At 41.5% G+C, this 17,427-nt stretch overlaps 1 protein-coding gene across 1 annotated transcript in view; it reads right to left on the reverse strand.

Moving 5' to 3' along the window:
- The window catches only part of LOC104559127 (BTB/POZ domain-containing protein KCTD1), a 68,584-nt gene that overhangs the window by 6,340 nt on the left and 44,817 nt on the right, over window positions 1–17,427 (reverse strand). Inside the window, exon 3 of the mRNA XM_061995208.1 lies at window positions 1,008–1,152. Coding sequence (XP_061851192.1) covers window positions 1,008–1,152 — 145 coding nt within the window. The remainder of the gene's footprint in view (window positions 1–1,007; window positions 1,153–17,427) is intronic.

The following is a 17,427-nucleotide window of genomic DNA, read 5'->3' on the forward strand; positions in this document are numbered from 1 at the left end:
CATGGCAGAAGTATGTGTCTACAGAAGCTGATTCAAAGGTTGCTGCGATATGACTTTTGAACTCAACCTTGCACCTGTTATACCCCAAACACCTGAAAATCTGTCTCGGATACAAGGGATAAAAGACTGCACACCAGTGTGAACGTCTCTCTGCAACACCTCTCCCACTCAAGCTGAATTGCCACGTTTCCTAAAGGGGAACAAATGGCAGAGCAGCTACGTTGATTAAGGAAGGATAAAGATCTGTTCTGATTGCAGCTGACAATTTGCTGACACTACGTGTACACCCACACACCTACCAGTGGAGAAACACAGAGCAACACACAGAGTCTGAAGCTCTGCTTCTGTAGGCTAACATCTAGAACAGTGAACTACCACAAGTTTGTTATTAAAAAAAATAAAAGAAAAAACCAAGAAAAATACAGGCTCTTTAATGAAGCTTAAATGATAAATGGGGACTATTCATCCCTCACTTCTTTAGAACTCCCAAATTAAACTTGCAGTATGCATTCAAGAGTCTGGGGGAGAAAACATTCTACAACTTAATGCTCAAATATTACCACGTGTGTAGTTTATTTTGTCAATACACCATTCTCTGAATTTCAGCGTGGGAGTAGAAGCTAAAGCTGCTGCAATCAGAGGGGAAGCACAAAAGTGGATGAGAGGACAAGTAATCAGTAGAGCTCATGAACACTGAGTTCCAGACTGTAACATCATTTCTGCCTCTATCAGCATCCCACAATATTTAATTTCTCTAGGTCAAACATGGCAAGGTTGCTGCATTAATCTATAGCCAGGAGGTAAAAATTTAACATTGATGACACTCTAGGAAAGGTTGACAAGTGCCACTTTAGCAACCCCATGCTTACTTTTGCCACATACCTGGAATCACGCACCATACGAGTCCATCCCTGTACTTACCTCATCTAGGTCTCTGTTTTGTCTATGCACCAGCTGCCTGCCCTACCAAGGTACATGCAAAACACCCAAGTCCCTGGAAATCTCACCTTGAAATCATCAGGAATGAGGAGTTTTGATGTCCTTAAAAAATTCAAGATATATCTGAACATCTGCCCATCTCTGTCGATGAAATAATGCTGCTTGAGACTGTCAAGAACAATGGGCTCCGTGCCATCGAAAAGCCGGCCGATTCTGGAGAGGAAACAAGAGGTGAGGAGCAAAATCAGACCAAGCTTAGCTCAGCAGCCACCCAAACAGCCTGGCGCTGCACAAGCCCCTCACGCCAACTTCACTGCAGCAGCTCTGTAGCTCCGCTTTGTAAGAAAAGGGCTGGTTTCAAACCATAACTTAAGATGTGTGTTTTCCAGCGTGGCCTCAGAAACTTCTAAGTAGCACAGATGGAGAAGTGAAGGGGAAGCAGCCAGGGCAGGAGCCCCTGGCACCAGCATCTCATCAGATGCCACTCCTTCAATTATTTTGGACACCTCTCTTGACAGATCCCATAACAAGACTCCATCTCCCCAGACACAACCCCCTTGACTGACTCCACTCTGCTTTGTGGAGCACTGCACAGTGAACCTGATTCAGTTTGGAAACTGTGCTTGGAAAGTAGCTCTTTCAGTTGTTTGCTTGGGCTCTTTTTGTTTTTTAAACACAGACAGGTTTTTTTGATGCTATTTATCGCAACCAACCAACCCTTGGCCAGGCACAGCTGAGGAGGCAGCACAGCATGGGAATAAGAAGCCCGGGATATAAAGTTTAAGACATTTCATGTAACAACTTCCCTGAAAAAATCAACTGTTTGTGGCAGGTGTCAATTAACACACTCTAAAATAATCAGTGAAACGGTCTCAGTTTTTGGAGACCACCCACTGACCACCAGAACCACCCAGCCACCTGGAGAGCCTCTGCTTGCCAACGGTTCTTGCAACACCAACCCCTGGGTGCACACACATTTTCTGGACTTGTGCCTCACAAACCAGCCTTAGAGCAGTAGGCGGGGCTCAAAACTAGGAACAAAACCTTCACCAGAACAACACAAAATATACGTTGTGTTTCCGCACCAGGGCATTTGTGAAACCCTCCTGAGTCACTGGTGGTTTCCCAATGAAATCGGGAGTGACTGGTAGGTTTGATTTTGGGTGCCTGTTTATACTTTCCGTATGTGCAATGTGGAAGTGCTGCTTGATTCTTTCCAGCACCAGAACTGTAAACAAAATGTTCTTGAAATAGATATCTTGTGATACATCACAAGGGCGTCCCGTGTGAAGTACTATGGACGATCTGGGATACGACTGCAGAACCTTGTCACAACCTGTTACATTCTGCCATATTCTGCAGGTACTGTGTTCTCAATATTTTAACGAAAATGCTCATTCCTATGTAGTTTCTGTCCCAGTACAACCAATCTGTTTTGGGAACCAGTACAGGAAAACCTCCACAGGTTTTACTCTGCAGAGCATGCAATAGTTTCACTGGATATCAGCAGGGAGCTAGGGGAGCAACAGGCACTTTTATTCCTTGATCATGCTCAGTTTGTTGCATAGGTAAGGTACAAGTCTGTCTTCTCATGAGAAGGACAGAATGAGCACAACAAACATTGAGTCATGGCACACTGATTTTATTTTGAAAGAAGTGAGGAAACAACCGTTCCCCACCACCAGCAGGAAAAAACCCCACCGAAAACTCAGAGGTGGTCAGTCCTCCTGGCTATAAGAGCATGCAAAGTTGAGAGATGCCCCGTTCATCAGCCAGCAGAAGAGGATTTCCAGGAAAGGTCCAAGAGGGAAAAGACAGAAGTGGTTCCCAAAGAAGGGCAGATGTCAGAGCTTGCAGCAGAGTCATGGGGAACTGCAGAGGGATGGGGTCCAGGTGACTACATGCCACGTTGCACCCACAGCCTTACATTCTCCCTTTGGGAACCCAAATGGAGTTTGGAATGAATGAGGTCTGCGCCCGCAGGAGGAACCTCAGCAGTACATCCAGTAATAAGTTGCGAGCAGAATACAAGTCTCATCTGCTCTTTCTCATCAGCTAGGACAGATAAAGACAAGGAAAGAAATAAACCCCCATTAACCTCAGCTGGCCATTTACAGTTCTGTAGGGAATAACTGAATCAATTCAAGTCATATGAAATCTGTAACATATAAGGAATTAAAAACATTTTGAAGAATGATCAGGTTCAAACTATGTTTTCTCAAAACCATCCCTTACAACAAGTCAAACTTTCTACCTTCAACACTTACTACTGCCTGCCCAGCTGCCCAAAATTTAGTCTGCAACAGGTGGATGGGTCACATTTATGTCCATTTTTATGTCCACTCAACACTTAGAAATTTTTCCTCTACACTCAAGCATGTTATCTTGCACACTATCACTGAATTCACACAAAAAACATATATATTTGGCCAAGTCAGTCATTACCAAAATGTATAATTGTAATTAGTTTCTGCAGCATTTTTCTAGGTCTAAATTACTGCTATAATTACATATTTCTAAGCCTTTTTACTTCTTTTCACTAATTGTTTATGAGAAGAACAAGATATTACCAGAGGATGGAGCCTCCTGACAAAACCATAACACTGACAAGAGCGCACAACCATCAGGAGTGCCACCTGGGACCTGGAAGCTGTTGGGTCTGGGCTGGAAGGGTTAAGAGAAAGTGCTGCTTCAGTGTACTACTGCTTTTCAGCAGCAGAAGAATCCAAGGAATTGCACAACCCTAATTCACCTTCCCATCATCCCTCAGGATCACTTTGCTGCACTTTCACATGTTAAAACAGCTTTGGAAGGGTAGACCCACAGCACAGAAGCTTCAGTAAACAATATAAAAGCCTTTTCCCTTTTCAAATGGAAAAACATGACTCCAGCTTCCTTCACACAGTCTCAGGGGGAAAGACTAACACCTGACCCAAATCTGGTGGCCTGGTCCTTCTCCTAAGGTGAGTTTGCTACACCCATCAGGAGAGGAGATTGGGCTATGACAAGATCCGGGGAATGACCCAACACCTTCACCCTCCAGCGTCCCTCTGTGCTCCTGGAGTACACCCGTGCCTCACTTCGCAACTTTTCTCTACAACAGGGTTTGAGTAACCACACTCTCTGTCACCTGCAGCTCTGCTGTTACTCCAGCTTGGTCTCAATCCTGCAATTACAAATGCTTAAGAGACATCAACCCCTTGACGTGAGAAAGGACTGTTAAGTCACGTTTATTATAATTTTGCTTCCCAAGAAAACCTGAAAGATGTTTTCCACCATCTCCTTGTTGACAATGCTGGCCAATAATTGGCATAGATAACTTTGTATTTCCAAATGGGAAAGTGCTTTGAAGGAGGCTTGGAAGAGAAGCTGCTAATCATATGCAGAATTAGCCAAATATCAAGGGTAAAGGAGAAGAAACTGTAGTCCATTTACAAGAAAATGTATTTCTGAAATATTTAATTAAAACTAACAGGCTGGAATTTTCTGTATATCAGGAAAATTAATGTCCCATGGGTTGAGAGTGCGACCTCCAATGGGTAATAATTAATGTCTGTGGCTCTGAGTATCATATTCCACTGTCAGAAATCCTGTGCTTCAAGGGTTGAAAATATAACCAGTGGAAAATTCTGATTCTGTCAGACAGCTTGGTTTTAATTTAAGGACACAAAACAGGTACAGCCGCAAGCCTGGTTTTAGTGGTGAGACAACAGCAGGCTAGGGAAGAGATCAATGTTTTGCTTCCATAAAATACTGTAGGGATCCTTCTCCCCACAGACCAGCACTCCTAGAGCAGCATTTCTAGAGCATAAAGCTATCACAGGAAGATGACATTGCTTACCGGATTTTTTCAAAATCTTTCGAGACAAGTCCTGTTCGTCAAGTATAAAAATATACTCAGTCTGCAGCAAAACTGTATATATACATAGCACATTTATAACCTTGTTCTCTCAGTGTATAAACATTTATATGTGTTATTATTATACACATAAAGAGAAATAATTCCCTTCAGTATATTCTGTCTCAGTTGAGAATTTGGGAAAGCAGTAATAATTAGGAACAAGAATGCCAATATGAATTAAACAAGTCAGCTACTGTATGTCTTTCCTAACACTAAGAAATATGACACAGTTCTGCAGATTGTGGCTTCAGTGGACAGAGTTAAAATTCTTTTGTAACCAAAGGGATACAAGGAACATGGAAAAGCTGCAAGCATGTAAGATGGTGCACTATTTTCAAACTAATCCTTTTTTTTTTCAGTCTGAGAAAATACAGATTCCTTGTTGTTGAATATATTCAGTATATTATTTCTCATATTGTCATCTTTATCAGAGGACACTACCAACTCAGAACTAACTGAAAATCTTTTGCAACAAACTACCTTCTGCAGCTCTCAACTATCAGCTTTCCCTGGTTTCTGTGTGTTTCGAAGAACAACAAAAAAGGAGGAAAATTCTCTTTTAATAACCCGTCAAAAGGAACCGTGCAGCAGGAGGACCCAGCACTGGTGATGCCCCAGCAGCCACAATCCCGTGCTAACAGCAGAGCAAGTAACTAACTGCCTGGGACTCCACTGAGCTCAGATACTTCAGCGCCTGGCAAGGGGCAAAGTGCTCATGAAAATGCAACTCCCTCCCTCCAATAATGAATTAAGTGGCAAAGAAAAAGTACTTTCATTGGAATCTTACCTGGTCAGAGCCACTGAAGCAAAGTGAGTAGAAGTTTGGCCCTTAAAAGGATAAGTGAATACAAGTTTTACCATCACATCGCTACAATTCTGTGGCCAATGGGAATGCTCATTTAACACTCTGGGGGGTGCACAGAGTGTGCTGGAATAGGCTTTGACTTTGTTTTTTTTTTCTCTGTGACTTTTTAGTCCACATTGTCCTTATTAATTTCTTTTCATTTTCTTTTACTGAGTGCTCAAAGGCAATTTGCATAAGAGTCCATTATAAATTAGATCTGTTTAATGGCATGCTCATCTCATGGCTATTTAATTTTACTTCCTCATAGGTCTAAATTATATAACTTGGTACTGTCCCCTAGAAGCTAGTACATTTGAAGAGGTATCCATGGCAGGGGAAAATGCTATCCTACCCAAGTGGAGAATGACAAGGTTTCTATTCCTTTTTTCCAAGGACCACTTTAACAGCAAGAACCTTCTCTTCTTTTTTGTTTTTTGAATAGTACACATCATTTGGATCCACAGCGACTGAACACCCAGCAACCTTTATAACTCTGCATAACAAAAGTTGGCTCATAAACATCATATAACAGAATACATTTGAAATTTTCAGGAACATATATTATGAAAACCATATTTTAACCAAATACCCTGTTGTAACCTCTTACTCTCAGTGCTATTATAATTTGTTCTTATCTCTTCCTCCTTATACTTAATTTAAAGTTTCATATGCGTGAGTCTCAGGAATTGCTTGGCACAGACAGATCCTACACTATCAGAAGAGGCATGATGACAATGATTATAAAGCAAAGGTAACAGGGGAAAAATGTATTAAAAACTAAAATCTCATTAAAGCTTCTATAGAAAAGGTATTTATATAGGAATCAAAATGACGGAGAAAGAAGGTGGTACAGGAGGAGGTATTAAAATAGCAGTTCTTATGAGATTTAAAAGAAAATGTTACATGGCATTTTAAAGAAAAGATAAATCCCAGATACCGAGTAGAAGGATGTCAAACCTTTGTGGAAATATTTGCTAAAGATTAAAGAACTGAATCATTTACATGGAGATCATTTCAACCAAAGAAAAGGTAAGGACAAGCTCAGAGGGCTGATAAAACATTTAGAAGAAATTGAGATAGACAGGAAGTAGTGAATAGTCTTAAATGCAGAGTAAAGCATGTAAGGAACAGATGGGAAGGATCTGAAACGATGAGTGAAGTGGTACCATCAGGGAATGCATCAGAGAAATAAAAAACGAAGCATGGGATTTGTTATAACCTGCCTGATCAGAGGCAGCACCAGGAGCAGAGATGAAAGCAAATCAGACACATCACAAAATGAACTAATAATCACTGGATCTAACCTACATGGACAAATCGACACATTAACTGGAAAAGAATAAATGGCACTGTGTAGTAATGTGGCAGAATGTTACTTACATGAGAGTGAACTACAGCTTTCTGTGTCACAAATGAGTGCAGAGATGATGAGACGTGTAAATAAACGACAGCTGAATATGACAGGATATGTGGGTCGTGGGAAAAATTTGGGTTAATAAAAAAAAAAAAAAGATGGCTAAGGCCCCAGAAGTCAGTAGCAACACCTTAATCTCTGCCTGAAAAGGAAGGTTTTCCAAGAAAAATTAAAAACTGCATTTTCATAGAATCACAGAAGGGTAGGAGTTGGAGAGGACCTTCAGAAATCCATCTAGTCCAATCTCCCTGCTGAAGCAGGACCACCTAGATCAGATAACACAGGAATAATTTTCCTAGGAGACTCACATCATGAGTAATAACGATACTATAAAATAGAGCTAATATAGTAAGTCTCCCAATGTACATAACATCCTGGCTGACAGCCTTAGCATGGGTGCAAGGAGTGTGATTGTCCAAGAGAATTAGTCCACAAAGCATAGGCTCTGTCATACCTTCTCCCAGGATTCAAATCCCCATTTCTAAACTCAGGACCATCATCCACCCATACCCAAAAAGTACGTGTAAAAATGCTGACATTTTAAAAAATAAAGGAATAAATTATTTGGGATGGGATGTCAAGAGCCGGTGACTCACAGCCAGAAAACTATATATGTGGGCAGATGGAAACCATCTCCCACATTGCACGACAGAAGCAAGGGTGAGGCCAGGAGAGCCCTATCCCCAGACTGTGGATGACGGGCCAGGGAGTTTCTGTTTACCATATATCTTCTCACTCTGCCTCTGGTATACGAAAGAGATATAGACAAATAGGAGGAACAGGCTGCAACCCAAAATCTGCATCTTTCCACACAAGGCTGAGCTGGTAAGTATTTTAAAAACAATTTTACAACACCATTGCAGCCAAACCTCCTGAACCTCTAGGTTGCATTACAGGCTTCAGATGTGGTTGAGATGGGTCTGTACTCTGCTCTTCAGCTGTTGCCCCACCCCATACTAGGATTGTCATCCCAACAATCCCCATCGGTTTTGACAAAGTGAGGTTCCTCCATCTGACAGACACTAAAGTTGCTGACATCTCCCAAGACATTGGATCTATCCCTAACCCTCACAGTTTTGCTTGTCTCCACATACCAAGCACTCCCTCAAGCCATTTTGTTACCACACAGACTCATCTCCAGAAAGCATTAAGTCTTTGCAGTCCCAGAATACGCTGTTCTTTTTGACAAAACACTATCTGCAGAGCAGTACCACAGTTCCTCCCCTCCTCTAGGGCCCTGAGACACCTCTCTGACCGGCCGGCCCTCCAATTGACCCACCCTGCATGCCAAGTCAAGGAGGCTCATGTGAGGGGAGGAGGCTGCAGATACCTGCCACCATCACAACGGGCTGTTTTGCTTCAGCCATTTGTGAGGACATCAGGGAATGAGCAGCTACATACAAAGGCTCACCTGCATTCCCACTAGTATTTTATGCTTCTCGATGCCATCTCCTCTTGCTTTTTTTTTTCAAGCTCACTCACATACTGATGAGCAGACATTAAGACCCACACCTCCTACAGTGTTTGATATCTTGCAAGTAAGTCCTTAAAAACTTTGTAGTTTTCCAGAGCATATCAAACCCACTTTTCCTAAAATCATTTAAACCAATGAAATGTTAAATCAATTATTCATGCAAATACTTTTCCCATCTCTGTTTTTTGTAACCAAGTTTTCTTGGCAATGATAATATTTCACAGAAAAATTAACAAATATTCTCTTTGCTTGCCAAGATAATTTTACTAAGCTTGAATCCGATTTCATTGAGGTATGTTATTTATGTTTTATCTTGAGGGAAGCTGCCTATTAAGTTAGTAGCAACCGTGTCCTTTTGCTTATGATATGGTTATTACCAAGTTATCAGGAGTACCTTTAAGTTATTAGGGTGCAATGGCAAATTAAGTACTTTGCGTCATAATTAGCTAATAACTTTTGAATTCTATTTTAATCATGTTTAAGATGGTCAGGTTTGCTGTGAGTACAGATAATGGAGGATAGGAGCAGAACCAGAGTGTTTATCATTCACTACCAAAAGCCAGAAAGTAGCTAAACGGGTGGATGAACAACATCCCAAAGGCCATGATAATCTATATACTCAGAACACTCAACCCCTTCGCAGGAAGTAACGTGAAAAAGTAGAATTTGTGTCTTGGGATAATGTTTAAGTAATAAGCAAAAATATTTTAGTTCCAACTCACCCCCCTATGAGCCTGTCAATAATTTTTCTTAAAAAAGACAAGTTAGCAATACCTGTCTTCAAATAAGTATCAATAAACCTGTAAATGCAGATTCCACAAAGTGAGAACACTGTTAAAGGAACTTTGAAAGGGAAGTGGCTCTGGTAGCTTTTTCTAAAATCTGTATGTTGAAAGAAACACAAACAACCAACAAAAAATATCTTCTCAGAATGGGGGAAATTCTTTGATGTATTCCTTTGTACATCAAGTTTGCCTCTTAGCTTTCATGAATTTCATTCAAACCACTATTAGCTCTCAGTATTTCCTCTGTACCCTCAAGAAGACTCAGCATCAAAATTCCACGTACAAATCTCTGGAAATTAGGAAACACTCAGATTCTCCATGAAATCCCTTTAGGAAAGTAGCAGCAAAATGAGTTCTGCATACAAAACCAACAAATACCCCAGTCAAGCACGTAGATATATATATATATATATAGTAAGAAGTGCTATGATACTGCTAACTGCCCTTTACCAAGATGTTACTTTGGGAACCTGGCATCACCCTTCATATGTCTAAGGCCTGTGCCCCTGTAAACAGCAATCACTGCAATGAAATCATGAACAAATCAAGCCTTCCAAGATCTTCACAACTCTGACTGCTCAGCCAGAAATCCTGTCTTGTGCCATTTTCTTAACTGCTGCCTCCTCTAAGAGAAAGGACAACATGTTTCCATAGATAGGACAAGAACATGCTGGCCCTTCCCTTTACAAGAGTTTCACAAACTGCTCCTAGGACTTCTAGGAGAAGGTCTAACAGGTGAGGAAGGGGTTGCTGGAAGGGAACAGAAGTAAGGCAGACAGGGACTGCCCTGGAGAAATGAACTCTTCCCAAGTGTGTGCCAGATTTCCTGCACAATGCTACCACTAAGCATGCCTGCCTTGTTTTTTTGTGCTACTTTGAGTGAAGCAAGAAGGTATTAGACTAAGGAATGCTGCTAAGAAAGTACATGAGAATGACTCTTAAGAACAGCACTCGAATGATACGCAGAAAATACAGCCCAAGGATGCATGCTGAACTGAGGAGGAACAGGAGATCCTGAGGACCTGTTAAGTAATTAAACACCACATTTCTCTCTGCACAGTAGCAGGCAATCATGCACTGGAGATGGTATTACTACACACACATGAAGATTACAAACTAAGGCTGTCCTGGCTGCCCTAATAATGTTGTTTTCCTACAAAGCTAACTTAAATTGCAATGAGTGAAATGGTAAGGACAGCTACACAATACATATTTATTATACTTCTCTCAAACATTTGTATTCTGCCTTACAACTCAGCTCACCTGCTCACAGATTCCTCCACCTAGCACAAAAACAGTTCTTCCATGCTAACATCCTAGGTTATAAATTCTTTGACAAAAGCAATTCAGATAGCATGAGAGCATACACAACAGAGGCAATGAAGATGTGGGTGTTATGAGAACCACATTTAGTATAAGGAACACAGGACTGTATGCTGCTCTTGTTTTGATTAACTGTAGGCTTATATACATTACAATTACGTTGATGTGATTCTTAGTGTGGACACACAAATGTGCCTACACAGGGAGATGTGTTTATACCTGTGTAACTCATTCCCATATATTTACATGTTTAACTGCTTCTATGCTGGAGGTTGAAATAGTTTAAGTATTTCAGTAACTACGAAAATCACACCATTAACCAAATCAGTTCATACAAAATCTGTGTGCTAATCAGTTAAGAGACAGGAAAGTCCACGTAAAACAGCTTAGACAGTGGCTCTGAGCAATAAATAATGCCTAATGCATAGGTTAGTAATGCCAAAGCCACACCTGCAAATTCTGCTGGTGGTGGGGGTGATAAAAACCACACAGATAACATTATTTCCATTGACAAACTTTACATATACAAAACAGCGGCTTTATTGTTTATTAAATTGGATGCTGTCATGGTGTAATCATGCCTGCAGCCATACCAAACCCAACAGTACGCCAGATGTACTTCTGTGGAGGAGGTGGAGAGAGAAGTAAGGAACAGAACCGAGATATGGTACAGAAGCAATAGAGTCCCATAAATAGTGGCGTAAGGAATAATTAATCCACATACATGAAAACAGAGACTAAAACTGCAGCCAGTGAAATCCTCAAAAATACCACATGACAAAACTAGACATTATTTCGTGGTGTCTTTAATACACAACAGCCAGGAGGTGACTCAGCTGCCTAAATACAGGTATCTGGTGTCACTAGAGATGCTCAAGGGCATCTCTGGGACTCCCTGGGGGATGGACAGCAGAGGGATGCAGGAGTCCAGGCAAGAACTGTGCACAGACAGCAGCTGCCAGCATTAAGGTGACTGTATCTTGCTCACAAAATGACCAGAAACTAATTGTACCAAAACTTGTACATTGAATAAAGTCTCAAGCTATTCTTCCTTGATACTCAATTTCAGTAGAAAATCAGGCTTTATTAAATAAAAGGGAGAAATTTATATGATATGAAATTGTGAGAAATAGTTTATGGCATTCCCAAAATGTGTAGGAATTTGTGACATTTTTAATTTCAGTGGTATTTGACCCTGCAAATTCAGGTTACCCTCACACAGAGGTGCTGACCATCCTTAGCTTCTTCCCAAGACGCAGCTACACCAGAGGAAATACAAAGAGTGCCACCTGAAATCTTATTATGCTGCAAGCGTGTTAGGATCCCTATTTCCTAAATGCAGGCAGTGAGCCTCAGGTATTTTAGCGGGTGTTGAAGTGAGCTGACTCTAGGCTCAGGCTGCAGCCAAAGGACAGACACAGACACCTAGGGAGGGCAGCCTAGTCCACCTACATGGGGACTAGCTCTCATCCCATGTATGCCTCGTGCACCACTGCACGGGTGATCATGCAGCCGAAAAATTAAAACAGCTCTGTCACGTAGCAAGTAATAAATTCTGAATGCAGGCAAACAAGCAGGAAACGATCTGTGGAGAAACAGTTAAATAAGCATAACTCCATCAGTCTGGAGGATTTACAATAGTGAGCATAGAGGTCTTACATCTGTTGCGATCTTCCTGCTATAAACCAGGGAAATGCAACAAGCCAAAATTTCCCTGTGGCAATTCCAAGCTGCTAATAAACAAGAAGCTGCCCACCAAGCTAAGCACTGCTTTTAGACTAGCAGAAAAACGCTGATCACGGAGCAGCCTACTGCATGAGTTTGTACATTTTCATAATTTCATCTGTTTAATTTTGAAGCATTTCTCTAATGAGACAGAACTAAAGTTGGATTAAAAGGGAAAAGAAAAAAAAAAGTCATTGCCTAAGGGTCTTTCTGCATCTGCCCTTGACCCCAGACACTGGTACCACTGCACAACTCTTACCAATAGATCAAGTTGTAGCACTAACCAATGACTAGTACTGAAAGTACCCTAACCAACCACTAACACAGCTATGTATGCCAAAAGGCTATGATGCCTTATCAAAGGGAAGAAAGAGAGCTAACAATTTAGTGAGAAAAATCCTGATTTTAAAAACTACCTTTTTTTTTTCAGAATAATGCAAGTTCCAATATGGGCATTTTCAGGGAGGGAAAACAGTTTCAAAAAGTTCTGTTCCTGTGCTTGCTGAAAATAAAACATGTTACAACAGCCTCGTATTACCACCTCCACTTGTGTAGCCATTTAACATCAATACTTTTTGCCCTATACCTGAATGTAAGAAAATTTTGATTTAGCAGAAATCCAGGTGTTTTGATAGGTTTCTGATTTTTTCTCTTGCACCACTACAAGTCACAGACATAATTGTTTTCTACTATCTTTACAGGAGATCTACAGAACCACATTACCAAAAAGTGCACAAGCCTGAAAATGGTTTGGGGTAACCAAGAACTGCACTGTTTCATCAAAGCTCTCCACCCCCCCACCTCTCCAAAAGCCACCTGTGTTACAATAAACTGTTTGGGGCTATGGGAAGATTCTGATTATTTTCTATTACCTTCCAAAAAAAAAAAAAAAACAACTTTTTGAGAGTTCAAAGGCAGGCAGAAGCCAATTAACAAAATGAAAGGAAGTGATCTGGAGAAAGATAAAGTCTTAATCAATTCTGACTATGGAGCCAGATCATCAAACTGTATTCTTTTGACAGCCATCACATGCATGAAAGTCTGTATTTATTTGCATCAACCAAGTTGTCCCATGATGGAAACCCATGGTGCCATCCTTGGGCACTCACTTTTGCACAGCTTTTCTTACCCCAGTGTATACCACAGATGCCTACGAAAAAAGAAGACAACCACAGGAGGTGAAATAGACCCAGGTGCCCAGCTGTGAAGCAGAAGGCAGAACCTTCTGCCAGTCACCATCTTCATGATGGATTTTCACAGGAAGGAGAAGGCATCCAAGGTCAGATTGGGCTCTGAAATACTACCACTGACATTGGAGCGATACGGTCCATAGAAAAGCAGCAACATGACTAAAATTTGCTTGCAGCTTTCCCTGTCAGATCCTTGCCCTAGGCCTTACTGCTCATCAGCTGCAGCCATAAGCCCCACTCCATCCCTGCATCCAGCAGCCCACACAGAGCTTCAGTCTCAGTGGGAGGCAGCAGAGCAAGCACAAAGTGATCTTTGTTGCCTCTAATTGCCATCAGCCATTACCTACCTGCTTTGATGTTAAAAAACCTCTGGCAGAGATTTGCCCCAGGGACTTATGCTGCTGTGAGGAAGGAAGGAGCCTGCCACTTCTGCCAGTAGTGCAAAGGCAGTTAGCAATGGCTTTGCAGGGATCAGTGACAAGTGTTGACTAAGACTTGAGCTTCACAACTGTCAAAAGGAAGGGGTATTTCTCCACTGTGCTTCAAGGGCTGGTTGATCTTCGTGGAAAATCCTCTGTTAAACAATACTGAGGGGTATGGAAACAGCTACTGTAACACTGCAGATAGCAGCTCACATGTCTCTGCAGGATCAAAGTCAGTCAAGGTATGTTTGCTCCTCAGTCTGTGAACACAGGCAAAATTAAATTTCACATCTAATTTTGGGAGCAAATTGATGGTTTATTATTTGTTACCGCTGGACACTTAGACAAGACAAAGAAGGGGTTTCACCTCAACCTCTGAAGCGGGGAAGCCGACAGGAACACATTCCTGCTGGCTGCCATGTGGAGACACTACTTTACCGGAGGCTCTCCCTGCACTACCCGCCCCTCCACCCTGTTCCATCACCGCCCCAAGTGTTTTGTTACTACGGCAGAATAATATTAGGACAGCGATGAGGAAAATAAACTCTCTCTGCTATGATGGATGTGCCCTCATTTCAGATGTACATTTAGTCAGCAACGTGCTGCAACAAACTTGACCTTTATCAGGACTAGATTTCACTGACTTTTTTTTTTTTCCCCAAGACCTCACTCCATTTATTTTGTTCTGTCTGCAGCCTCTGCAGTTTCCAGCTGATAAAGCTTTCAACACTGTTCACCTTTCCCAGCAGAAGTACACCGCAGAGAAAAATACTCAGGCATGCAAAGCCAAGGGACAGAGTCCTTCCTGGGGTCCCTCATAGCAACAGAAAGAGCCCTTGGAAGAGACACTCCTGGAGGAGCCACAAGCAAGTTCTCCTGATGGGGAACAGCCTTGGTACGCCCCAGCAGGCCTTCTACAGGTTTGGACAAACAACAGGGTTTGGGGACAGGTTTGGAGAACAACATGACTAATTTTTTTCTTCTTTGAGAACTGCGCTACCAACTTAATGTTCTTTGCATGATACAGAAGCCTGTTACATGGTCTTTGTCACTCCCAGGGCCCTTCACGTTTCTCATGGTTCCAGGACTTCATTAATAAAAAGAAAGAAGGAGAACTCACTGATTTAGCTGCTTAGCATTCTAACAGGAAACAAAAGAGACTCACACAAAAGCTAAACACAATTGAAAGTTGCAGCCATAGCAGCTGTTTCTATTTTCAAACCAAGGCTTTATGCATCGTAAGGACAGCAGACAATCCAATAGCATCCTTTTCACCCTTCCTTTTGTTGAGCCTTAGAAGAGAGGAACATGAAACATACCTGATTAGGGCTTTTATTTCTGCTTCCCAAGTGAGGAATGAAGCGCTCACCTGGAACCAGACCTTTGCAGTCCAGACAGTAGCATCCATTCAGTTTTGGAGAGCTACACCATTAATCCAAAGCAGAAGTGGGAAAGTGCAATTGTAGATCTGCTGACGAGTTTATCGGGGTTAGCTGCTAAGCAAGAAAAGGCCGGTAAAGAAGGCATGGCCCAAGGCTCAGCTTTATGAAACAGTGATATTAGAAACTGGGAAAATGAGAATGCCTGATAAAAAGTCAAGCCTCCAAATACACTTTAGCTACAGAAAAGCAGTGTTTTTTCTCCTGTCCCTTCCTCGTGAATTACATCTTCCACAGGGGAAATACAAGCAGGGAAGCATCCTTCCAGCCAGCGTTCTTCCAGCTTACATCTTTCTAGAATAACATTTACCACCACTTCCCTACTTATGTATCTGCTTTGCACCAAGAAGGGGACACCATTGAGGGGTTCTCCTTTGCAGCAGCATGCTGGAGACAACACCACTCCCCACGGTGTTACAGCAGCAGGGCTGGAAACTGCCACAAGCTGGGGTATGGCACAACGCCTTTGTCAGGATTTGGAAGGCTAGAGGGCAGATTAACATTCAGCTGATTCACAGGAGAAGCTAGTAAAGGGGAAAAAAAATGGTAAAACTAAAAGAGGAAAATAAATACAGTCTACATGTTTCAAAAGTATACGTCAAGTGTCTGCTTTTCATACGTTTGATGGTGACTTCAGTCAGATGCGACTGTACTCTGAGAACAAGCAAATCATCTTATTGTTTCAAAACAGAACAGGAGCAATTTCATGTGACAAGCTCCAAGTACAAAATGTTAAAAAAATACATTTTTCTAAAACTCTGAAAGCACACCACTAGTAAACTAGAATTTAACAGCAAAAGTGACTAAACAATACCTTTTGAGGCTGGAGAATTTACCATCACGGTGTTATCTAATCTGTACCCAGAAGTCAAGAACTATGACTAAACCTTTCCAACACAGATACAGCTTGAAATTCTATGTCAGAAGTATGTCCAATTGCATTTGGCAACCCTTAGTCAAGAGAGAGGCTGACTATAATTGGGTGAATATTTGCAGTGCTTCATTATTCATGTAGAAAGGCTAGGTAAAAAGTGTTTTGTAGTCCCAAGACACTGGAGGGTGTGCATTATTGGGTAATAAACAATTAGGAATGTTGACAGCACTCTGCCTTTAGGATCACCCTGGCCAATAAAGCACCTGGGTGTACACTGTTGTGCAAAGGCACACACCTACTGCCTACTGCTCAGTTTATTTAAGCAAACCTTTTACCAGGGGAAATGGAGGGCACTCCAAAGGATGAGCGTTTGACAAGTCAGTTGCATTCAAAAATACTGCTTCTCCAATTTATTCCACTGCCTTCCAAACCCACATTTTTTTCAAGAGCAGTTCTGAACTACTGGTACTACTTATTATTGGAAGCAAACCCTATTTCTTCTGTTTTATTGCATATAATATACTAAAGAGCAACATCCTTATTTGCAGTAAGGAAGTACTGACAGCAAAAGATTAGCTCCTAACCACATAATCTGGTAAAACACACCACTGTCATTAATTAAATACTGCAACCTCAGAACAACAGAAATCAAAGATCTTCCTTTCATGCTATTCTAAGAAAAATACAGGAATCATTAGTACAGGAACAAAAAAGGTTTTGAGAACTTCAGTGTTTAAAAACCAACAGTTCTGACACTTACTCACATGAACCCAAAATTCAACACTAACTCGGCTCATGATAGAGCAGACCAACCCTTTCACCACCTCCCAAAACAAGGCTAGAAGGCTCTGAGGGTACAAAAACTGATTTTCCTTTCCTCTTTTATTAACATTTAAATGCAAAGAAAAAAAGCAAGAACCTACAAAACAAATGCTCAAAACTTTTCCTGAACAATTTTCTTGTTTCAAACATGTAAAATATGAATTACATTTGCTATAAGGAGGAACATATCAGTTTTTGTGCAGCTCTCATTTTCTGGCTCGTAGCATAGTTAACCTGTCCTGTGGCACTGACAGCACTGCAGCATTTTCTCTGAA

Source organism: Colius striatus, chromosome 4 (assembly GCF_028858725.1).
Source record: "Colius striatus isolate bColStr4 chromosome 4, bColStr4.1.hap1, whole genome shotgun sequence".
Classification (NCBI taxonomy): Eukaryota; Metazoa; Chordata; class Aves; order Coliiformes; family Coliidae; genus Colius; species Colius striatus.